Source organism: Podarcis pityusensis, assembly GCF_964106645.2.
Source record: "Podarcis pityusensis genome assembly, chromosome: 13".
Lineage (NCBI taxonomy): Eukaryota > Metazoa > Chordata > Lepidosauria > Squamata > Lacertidae > Podarcis > Podarcis pityusensis.
In genome coordinates, this window is record NC_138038.1 from 48,987,349 (window position 1) to 48,998,105 (window position 10,757).

General features: G+C 46.6%; 1 protein-coding gene across 1 annotated transcript; it reads right to left on the reverse strand.

Annotated features, from left to right (window-relative positions):
- Positions 1–151: 151 nt before the first annotated feature.
- On the reverse strand, positions 152–10,238 carry PPP1R3E (protein phosphatase 1 regulatory subunit 3E). Its single transcript, XM_080979959.1, has 2 exons — positions 7,698–10,238; positions 152–3,560 (listed from the first exon to the last, which is right to left on the reverse strand). Exons 1-2 carry the CDS (start codon positions 8,148–8,150, stop codon positions 3,081–3,083), a joined length of 933 nt encoding a protein of 310 aa, XP_080836085.1. The 5' UTR covers positions 8,151–10,238; the 3' UTR covers positions 152–3,080.
- Positions 10,239–10,757: the final 519 nt, after the last annotated feature.

Below are 10,757 nucleotides of genomic sequence, written 5' to 3' on the forward strand. Positions count from 1 at the left end.
GGGACCGAGCAACGGGAGCTCACCCCGTTACGGGGATTCGAACCGCCAACCTTCTGATTGGCAAGCCCTAGGCTCTGTGGTTTAACCCACAGTGCCACCCACGTCCCTCTTAGATCTTTAGAGGTATGCAAATATAACGTGAGTCCGAGACTTTTCACAGTCTTTTTCACTGTTTTATTTCTTTGGTTTTTCAGTACAATTGCTTGTTTTGGTCAGTTACAAACATTAATGTAAACTTTGGTTCACTGGTGCCATTTCATTGTTACATTATGGAACACACCAAAAGCAGACATCACTGATCCAATTTCTGCCCAAGCCTAGCGTCTTCCCTCTGTGGTCCAGACAAACAGTCCATTTGCCCCAGAATCTTCCGCCTGGGTTGGACTAGGGAGCAGATGGCCCCCAGTAATTAGAGGTGATTTTAGGTAGCTGGCTTTTCCCAATCGTTACACTATGGTGGAAAAAATGATGCCAAACCAATCTATATTTTGGAAAATGGATTGTCTGTTTTCTATGGGTTCAGATACTACTTGAGACATTATCACCAAACTTGTCATGAAGGCTCCAGCAGCCTTCATCGATATTTGGATGCCAGTCACCACTTCAAATCAAGATAGTGAAGTAGAACATGACTTTGGTGTGACTTTGCCTGATTTTTGGTGTGATGGGCCCAAACTCACAAGTTGCACTAGCTATTTGAAAGTCACAATATTTTTGGGTTTCTACAGATTCCCAAGCAGTGCCAGGCACTCCTCATTAGTATGATATAAAGAGGTTATCAGTTATTTCTTCCCATTAATAACTGGAGGTCTGCCTTTTCCCTTAAACACCAGCCATATCACTGCAATTTTCTAGAGAAGACCACCTGCCTGAAATGTGCCGCATGTTCATTTAGCTTCTACTTGAACCAAGAGCAGTAGTACATCATAAGGACTGGATTAGGCCAAGGCTTTCAGTGTAATGGCACTGGTATTTTAGAGCATTGCTCCTATAGCAATTAGACAGGCACCTACAATTCTGATGTTCTCTCAATACTGAAAACATTTGTTTTGTCAAACATTTTCAGAGACTTAATTCTGCTAATTGTTGGTCTTTTGGTTTTGTGTTTTACGATGTTTTCATATTTTATTGTAGCTTTTCGTTGTACGTTCTTGTTATACACAGCTGCACTGCTTTGCTCATGAAAGGATGGTTTGAACTGCTAGTAGGCACCAAGAACGCACCTAGAACAAAGACCGAGTCACACAGAGAATGGACTATTTTTGCACACATTAAAATAAATATTTTCAGGTGCAAGAGTGAAGAATGCTTTCAATTGTAAGAGAATAAATTCATCAGAACTTTGAGAAACACTATTATGGAGACTTCAGTTGTTAGGGGTCTTGTGGGTCATGGAAATTTAGAAATTTCACACATTTTTTCATTAAGGCTTACTCCCCTTGCATTTCAACCAAAGCATGGATGATACCTGATACCAGATGACACCACTGTAAACTGCCCTGGACACCATTTTGGATAGTGCTGCTTCTACACAAGACCTTTTTTTGCAACATGAAGATAATGAATTTGGCGCAAGTGTTCATTACCACCCCATCCCCCGCTTAAACACACAGATCAGGCAGCTACTCTCTGCTTGATCAGTGAAGTGATCTCACAACGACATAATGAAACATGCGCAAGGAACCAGTTCAGAACACTCAAGTTGAGAGAACAGCAATACAATTACATGTAAACATTCATACATTCCACATTTCCCGTCTATTCATGCAGGGAGATGCGGGTGGAATTAGCATGTGTGAACAAGTCCTCAGGATGAAAACTCATTGTTCTTAGTGCCACCCAGAATCTGGTGACGGACGCCGAGGAGATCCACCTCCACGATATATAGCAGTGGATCTTGTCCATCTTTTGTTTCACCAGAGTTCAGTCTTTTTCACCTTACTCCTAGGCCAGAATTTCTTCCTTCTCTCCCTCACGTATGTGTATTTAGCTTACACTTGCTCAATTCTCATGTAAAGGCACCAGTGAGACCCCAACAAAGGGAAGGGATCTCTTGATGATCCTCAAGATGCACATATGTTGCTTAGCAACATACAAGTTATATGGGGTGGGGATGGTACTTTGAAGGCTAGCCACTTTATGCGGATGTTGTTCAGTCTCAGAGAGCCCCCAGCCGAACAATGCTAGATTACTGGGCGGGAGTCTTGAGTTCGAATCCTAGCTTACAACAGATTCAAGTCACTCCCTTAGGACGTCCTGTTCCCTAACTGTAAAATGAGAACAAAGGGCTGATTTGCCTGACCTTTTCTCACTATTTCTCACTCGATATTTGCTTGGTGAAATAGATTGGTGAAAGCACACACAGCTAGATAGCAAGTTAGTATATTGTGGGAAACAGAGTATGTGGTGAACGTTACTGCCCTACTTCAGAGACTGATTTTTGGATTTGTCAGATATCACTCGGGTAGAAACTCCATAGCAGACTTGCAGAATGTCATGCTAGGGAGCCTGGGAGCAAACCCAAATCATCTACCTCAAACCTTTGCATACATCTGCTATATGTATAATATATAGGAAAGTTGTTTGCTATGCATTTGGATGCTTCTTAAGAAAAAGTAACTGAAATTTGCATAATGGCTCTTGAGATCAAGAAGCAGGTTTCTGTCTATATTTTGATACAGTGGGATGCCATTTTGAATCCAGATGGCGGACGGAACCTTCCAAGAATGTGCTGAATTTTACCGCATTTTGTATGATTGTTCCTGAGATCAATGAGCCGTTTTTGGCCTATGTTTTGATACCGTTGGGTGCCATTTTGAATCAAGATGGCGGACTTTCAAAACTGATTTTAACCACTGATTGCACAATTGCACTGATCTTTTGGGTTTCTTTGAATTCCCAATCGTTGCATGAGGCCTCTAGCATACTGATAGTTGCCACCCACCCTATTCTTAGGGCTCAGTGCAAGTACCCAACAGCACCCCCCTAACAGAGACATTTGGCAAGTCCCCCCTTCTGCTCTGTTCTGTCCTTTGGTTCCTGCCCTTCCTCCTATCTTATTGGGATGGCTCTATGTTCCCTTAGAGGAAGTGTATCCACCCTGTCTCACAGCAATCGGCAGTGGGGCTGGGGGGCTCATCCTCCTCATCCACACAGGGTGGAGGCCTCAAGCAATAGTTGCGGCCTTGGTTGTTGTCCCAGAACTCTTCTGCCCCCACAAGGTAGCAAATGGCAAACTCTAGGACAACCCCAGGGACCAGCGGGGTGAGCAGCGGAAGGCGGAAGGCAAAGCGGTCGGCGTGGTCCCGATCCCGGCCTGCAGGAGCGGCGTAGGATGCCCGAACTTCGTGTTGCGTAGCCCAAGAATCCCAGGTGTATCTCACGGAGACCCGTTTTTCATAGGCTAAGTTGAGGACCCGGATGGTGCCGGATACACAGGAGCCTTCGGCCCGGGCTCCTTCGAGGAGAACGCACTGCGCCAGGAGGCGCGGTAAGAAATCTGGCATGGACAGGGGGTCTGGGAAGGTGGGCTCCAGCAGGTATCGAAGACTCAAAGGATCCTGGAGAGACAAAAGGAAGAGGGGAGTGAGAATTTTGGAAGGGCCATGGCTCAGAGGCAGGTCAAAGGCTGCAAAGTTGATATGTTTGATTAGAGAAAAACCATTGATGAAACTTATTATTGTTAATAATAATAATCAGAGAACCCCTTTTGGAGTTTTTGTGTAAAAAAGAAAATGAATCGGAGACATTTGGGGTGGAAGATTGGGAAAATATTGCCTAACAGAAAGAAGATCAGTTGGATGTCATGCTAGAGCGAATATTTTGACTAATTTCTTTTATGAAACTGACAGACGGAAAATTGGAAGTCCTTTTAATTTCTTCTCTTTTATTTTGTTTCTTCTTTTTTTCTTTTCCTTTGGTTTTTTCATTTCCCCCCCTCACCTTGTTTTTCTTTAGATTAATTTCTTTGATCATATTGCATTATGAAAAAGTTTTAATAAAATTTTATTTAAGAAGAAGGTCACAGGTTCAATTTTAGGGAAGTTTTTAATGTTTGATGTTTTATCATGTTTTTAATATTCTGTTGGGAGCCACCGAGAGTGGCTGGGGAAACCCAGCTAGATGGGCGAGGTATAAAAATAAATTATTATTATAATATTATTATTATTTCCTGGCATTTCCACGTTGGTCTAGGAAAGATCTGAAACCTTGGCGAGCCACCAGCAGTCAGTGTTGACAAGATATAAGATGGACCAAGCGGTCTGACTCAGTATAGTAAGGCATCTCCCTATGTTCCTAATTAGAAAATGGAGCACATGAAGGACTATTTGGGTGTTAGGGGCGAAACAGAGGGGATAAAGGGACAATAAAGACAGAATGACTGAAGAAATTTGTGGATGATGAAGAAAAATGAATAGGAAGGTATTAAAATAGAGGGTAGGGGGGAAATGGTGAGTGGGAACAAACCATGAGAATTTAGAAAGAAAAGACTAAATAAGACAGAAAGGGAAAACCAATACATTATACAGGATATGACTATATAAATTTAAACAAGTGAAAAGAAAACAGAAGGAATTCTAGAGAACGCAGGCAGAAAGAGACTAAAGGCTGGCAGGAAACAGTATGTGTCCATGTGGTAAAGTGGTTTGAATGTGGGACTTGGACCTGGGAGACCCGGGTTCAAATGCTCAGTAGGCCAGGAAGCTCCCAGGGTAGGCCTGCGTCAGTCTTTGTCTCTCAGATTACGGTAACCTTCTTCACCCAGTTGTCATGAGGATAAAATTGGAAAGAGAACTGCGTACACCACCTTGAAGGAAAAATGGGATATAATAAGCATGTGACCAAGTAAATAAAGAGGAGAGGAGTTCTCGAATCAGTTCAGGAGGACCAAGAAGGAAAGTCAATGCATGGGAGGTGAGGGAAAGGGCCAATAAAGATGAAAGATAAAGATACTGGCTGGCCAGCAGAAAAAGAACAGGAGGAAAATAAGAGCGGGAGAGGGAGGAAGAGGATGAGAAAGAGAAAGAGGAGCGAGGGCTAAATATACACGATGGCCACATTTGCACCATACATTTAGAACACTCTGATACCTCTTTAAACAGTCATGGCTTCCCCCAAAGAATCCTGGGAACTGTAGTTTGTTAAGTGTCTTGAGAGTTGTTTGGCAGCCCCTATTACCCTCATGGAGGGTAATTCCCCAGGAACGGTAGCTCCCAGAATTCTTTGGGGGAAGCGATGACTGTTTCAAGTGGTACAATAACGCTTTAAATGTATAGTGTGGATGTGGCCCTTCAAAGCACATTCTTTTCCCCTCAAAGGATTCTGAGCACTGTAGTCGACCCCTCACAAGAGTTACAATTCCCAGCGACCCTTAACAAACTCCAGTGCCCAGAATTCTTTGAGGGGAAAAGAATGTGCTTTGAATGTTCCTTAAATGTACAAGTCACACAGGGAAAAGAAAAGAAGTCAGGGGGGAGATGAAGGGATGGGACAAGGCGAAGAAGAGAAGAGACTGGAGATCCAAGATGGCAGCGTGTGGAGAAGGGAAGGGCGGGAGGAGGATGAGCTAGAAAGCGAGGAGGCAGGCAGGGTGGAAAGCAAGGGAGGTGTTGATGGATCCTGAGTGCCATTTGAGAGTCACTTTCAGGAAAGAGAAGAGAGACTTCTGGTCTCCGGACAACATTTAAAAAACCCTTTTCCCAGTACCACCAGCCCATCTCTGTTAATTCCTTTGGCTGGAATGCAGTCGTTATGGAGTCATCCCTAATGCAGCCAGCAAAACTCTCACCAGCCCAAGCAAGCACAGCCACTTTGGACCACAACTCCCATCAACGGCAGCCAGCCACAGAGTTATGGTCCAAAATGTCTGGAGGGCACCTGGTTGGCGAAGGCAAGGCTGCCTTTATATAAAGGCCCTACGATCAGACTAGTGAGGGCTGGGGGCCTAAAAGAAGAACCTTTTTTGTGTTGGCATGACTGCGTGGGCTCAGAATGGGAGGAAGGGCCTTTCTTTAAACCTGAGGACTCTCTTTGGAGACGGAGGGATCCCCTCAGCCTGCCAAGGGTGAGGAGATCTTATATCCCCTCCCAGCTCCTTGCACAACCACCATCCCTGGAGATTTTGGGGCCATCTCAAGAGATGCTCAGGGGGGAAAGCTTAAGGCGAACTGTGAAAGACTTTAACTGCCCAAAGGTGGACAGAATGGGATATTCTGAATGCCTCCGAAGCCTTGTAGGTTAGCTCCACCTGGAAACTGCGGAAACAACCTTTCAAGGCATATTTTGGATCCATGCCTTTTGTATAGTCATAGTAGATCTAAGGCCTCTTCTGGGGTTATGAAGAGGGAAATGTAAACGCAAAGAGAGGGGCAATGTGGATTAGTATCCACATTGCCCCTCTCTGCCTCCTAACTCTTGGAAGGTGACTGGCCTTCTAACTTTCTGCCTCCTAACTCTTGGAAGGTGACTGGCTGAAAGAAGGAGACACCTGTATCTATGGAGGCCTCTTTACACGTTTTAAGAACCTCCTGTTATGCCAAATTTGAAAATGCATGGGGAATCTCTGTGGATACGAAAGGATCTGTGCTTCAGAGCGTTGCTTTGTAAAGTAGGAAGGCAGGCAGGGAGTGGGAATGATGGCGGAGAGGCTTGCATGTTTACAACACCCCTCTCTCAGCAACCATAGAAGCATAGAATTGTAGAATTAGAAGGGACCCTACGGGTCATCTAGTCCAACCCCCTGCAACACAGAAATCAATGCAGGAGTTCACTTTAACACTGAAAAAATATACTAGTCAGTTACCTTTTCTTACCTATTTACAGGACTCCTGCAAAGACCCAGAGACGTGGATATAGGTTACTACAGGTTAATGACATGTGACTTCATGGTAAGAAGCGAAGGCTGCAATCCCATGGACGCTTATCTTGGGACAAGGGTCACAGCTCAGGGCCATAGCATCTACTTTGCATGCAGGAGGTCCAAGTTCAATCCCAAGTGGCAACTCCTCAGGAAAGGATGGAAATGCCCTCTGCTTGGAACCCGGAGAGCCGCTGCCAGCTAGGGCAGCCCGTGTGCTGCCTTCCCTAGTCGTTACAACTCCCATCAGCCCCAGGCAACAGGATCAAAACTTGCGGCAAGTAAATACAGAGCACAATTCATTTAGACCTAGCTGTCTGTTTTGAAGCTGATGTCTCACAGCCTCTGGATGGCACCAGCTTCCCCCCCTGGCCAAAAGCGGCATTGCACATGGGAATATGGGAAGCTGCTTTCTACTGAGTCAGACCTCTGGCCCACCTCACTTGGTATTGTCTGCACTGACTGGCAGCAGCAGCAGGGGACACTCCCAGCGCTATCTGGGAGATGCCAGGGTTTGAACCTGGGACCTTGTGCATGCAACACAGATGTTCTACCCCTGGGCTATAGCCCTTATCTGAAAAAGCTACATCTTCCATTTCTACTTGACACAAATATGATGCATTTTGGACCAGTTCAGTGCTGGTTATCTGGCCCTTTAAGGCCCTTGTGGGGGGTAAAGAGTAGGAATTATTATTCTCCATGGATTTAATGCTTCCTTTGCCCTCAGAAAGGAGATGCTGAAGGGAAATCTATGATTGATTTCCTTCCCTCCCACCTTTCTGCCACTTCCCATTCTGCCCCAAAATTCATCCCACCACTAGGCTGGCTAACCCCCCATTACCTTCACAGGTGGGCAAAAAGGCAGGCACGGGGCAAAGTGGCTGAGTGAGTCGCGCCTCAGCTGGGCATGGACACGCTCCGGCACCTCTGGGAGGTCGTTGGGCCAGAACTGGCGGACGCTGGTGAGCTCCAGGCCCAGGGAATCGGCAAAGCGAACCCTCTTGCGTGTCCCGGGGCTGCGGCTGCGCGAGGCCCCCCGACTTCTGCCCCGGGCAGGGGCCGAGCGAGTCCGGCGCCTTCCTTTCCGCTTGTGCCCTCCGAAGACGTGGCGTCGCCTCCGGGGCCTGCTCCGGGGCCTGCTCTCCGACTCGGATTCGGAGCCCTCGGTCCCCGAGTCCTCTGCTATGCTCGGCCGGGCGGTGCGGTAGTAGGCTCGCTCGTACAGGCCTGCGATGTAGCTCAGGTTCCGCGGGATGTTGCTAGGGGTCAGAGGTGACGGTGGGGCACGAGCCATGGGGGCAAAGCTGCAGACCCCAAGGCTTGGCTCTTCTACGCAGCTCAGGCCCCAGAATCACTTTTTGGGAGTGTGTGGTGGCAACCCAGTTCTTCACGCCCTTCGCCGGACCTTCCTCCACTGTTGCTCTGTTTCGGACGGACTGCCTTATTGCACGTTTGGGAGGAAAGATGTTCCTTTGCAGCCGTGTTGTCCACCGCCCTGCCTCTCAGTCTTCTTCAGCGCTCTGGTTCTCCCTCAGCATGTTACCTCCTCTGATTTCTCCTGCTAGAGTCTCTTTGCCATGCTTCCGGTTGTCTGCAGGGCTCTCGGTCTGTCTGTGGGTCACTTCTTCATTTATTACCACTCCATCATCTTCTGCTCTCCCTCCCTCCCTCCATCTGGTCTGGTGTTTTCGCTCTGCCTTTCCATTTTTCAGTGTATTCCGCTGCTCTTCCTTCTGAAGACTTTCTCTCTCTCTCGTTCTACCTCATTCTTTTGCTTTGTCACTGTTCCTTTTGGAGATGCTCTGTGTTTTATTATTCCATCCGTGCTCTGTCTCTTTCTGTTGATTCAACTGTGTGACTTTGCCTTCTCCTTCCCAAGGACACCGTCACTCTCATCTGCCTTTGAGGAGTCAAGTCGGTCAGGTCATCTGTCTGCTCTCTCCTGTCTCTTTTCACTCTGCTTGATCTCTGATACTCTCTGTGTATATTTAAAATTTTATATGTGTCTGTATCAAGGTATATTTCCCTCGCTGCTTCTTCCTTCTTCTATCTGTCCATCGCTTCACTTCCACGCTGTCCCACTCCAGAGATTCCCGGACTCTCTCTCTCTCTCTCTGGAAGATGCTGTTAAATATTTTTGCTTCCTGGAGAGTTTTCAGTCTCTCTAGCTTTTTATTCAGTGTGGTCCAGCTAAAGGTGACTCAGAGATTACCATAATCCTCAGAGCTGCAGTTCCTTGAAAACTGCCTGCCCATCCAGAATCTGAAGGTCCGGTACTCCAGAGTAGATCTCTCCACGGAATGCAAACAGGCACAACTCACTCAGTCAAGAACGGGAGGCTTGGGCTGGTGGGAAGGAGAAGATCTTTGCTTCCAGACCCAAAAAGGTTTTATTACTGCTAGGAAAAGGGCTCCCTCTCCCTCACACCTTGCCCCTCTAGGTTCCAGAGACAAGATGTACCTTAAAAAAGTATACGTGCCCAGAAATGTTTCTTTGGGAGATGAATTATTCAGAAGAGAAAATGGAACTAATGGATTATGCAAGAGCAAGAAAGCCCCACAAAGATCAGGAAAAGGGGGGTGGGATTCAAAATTGGGGGCAGATTTGGCAGTCGGAGCTCAGATATGGGAAATGTGTGTGTTTGGGTGGGGTGGGGGGCTTCAAGCTGGCAACAAGGGACACCAGTAGAACTGGGGAGGCTGTTTTGGGGGGCAGAAATGAAGCTGTTAACTGAGATGGAGCTGCTCCTTTGGCTTCATGCCGCGTTAACCAGGTGCCTGAGAGCGTCTCTGTACATGAAACTGCAGGCATCCGGTCATGAATAATGGAGCAAGCCTAAAGCTTTCTGTCCTCCTCTCCTTAACATCCCCTCCTGCCTCCTCTCACCACAAAGCACAAAAGGGGTTACATGATGTTTACTGTACTACTTTTATTGCGAAGGAAGGAGCCTGTTCTCTCTCCCTTCCCTAAATTGATAGAATCACAACCTTTCCTTTCCACTGACAGCCACCTCAGATCAGCTTCAGAAAACAGGCAACCACATCACGCCACCTCCCTGAATCTAATGAAGGTACAGAAATGGTTACGGACAGCTCTACAAATACGTAGCCTTCTCTCTCTCTTGGGAGCAGGGTGAGTTCAATGACATCCTCCTCATCTTATTTTTATTGCAGCTGCTCTGTCCCTCTGCTCAACCTGCCTCATTTCCCAAGGTCATAGGAAATTGAGCTTGGTTTGTCTCGGGCCCGAACGCTAATGCAATCCTTGCAGACACACGCAAACAGCCAATGTTTGTTTTGCACTTAAAACACCTAAAACAATCCATCTGTCTCTTACACCTATGAAGTTTGGCTTTTTACACTGTGCACCATTTCTCTGGGACTGCCTTTGCTCACTAGGCAAAGAAGTTACATCAGACTGTGCCAATATGGCTGTGTCGGCAGGTGTTGATGGGAGTCGTAATCCAACAATATCTGGAGGGCACCTGGTGGCTGAAGGCCGACATATACCTTTGCAAGGTCCTAGGAAATGATCGGGCACACATTTCCATGTTGTGCCTTTTTCACTTGCCTTTATCACTTGCCGAAAGGTGTTTCATTACCAGTTACCTCTCCACAGCTGGAGACAGCCCACAGGTCCACTGACAGACAATTCAGTGTCTTTGGGGATTAATTCCGAGCGACGGGATCCATTAAGCAGTAGTCTCAAAGAACCAAGGAGCAGGTGAATGTCGTGGTTAAAGAAATATTTAAAAAACACAACAGAAATGCAGCCCCAACCCCAAAGTCCACCATGATCTGCTGACTTCCAGTTCCAATTAGAATGAGCGCCAGGAGTGGTGAGAGCACAGAAAAAGAAAAAGAAAATAATAATGTGAAAATGTTAACAAAGAAAGAAGCAT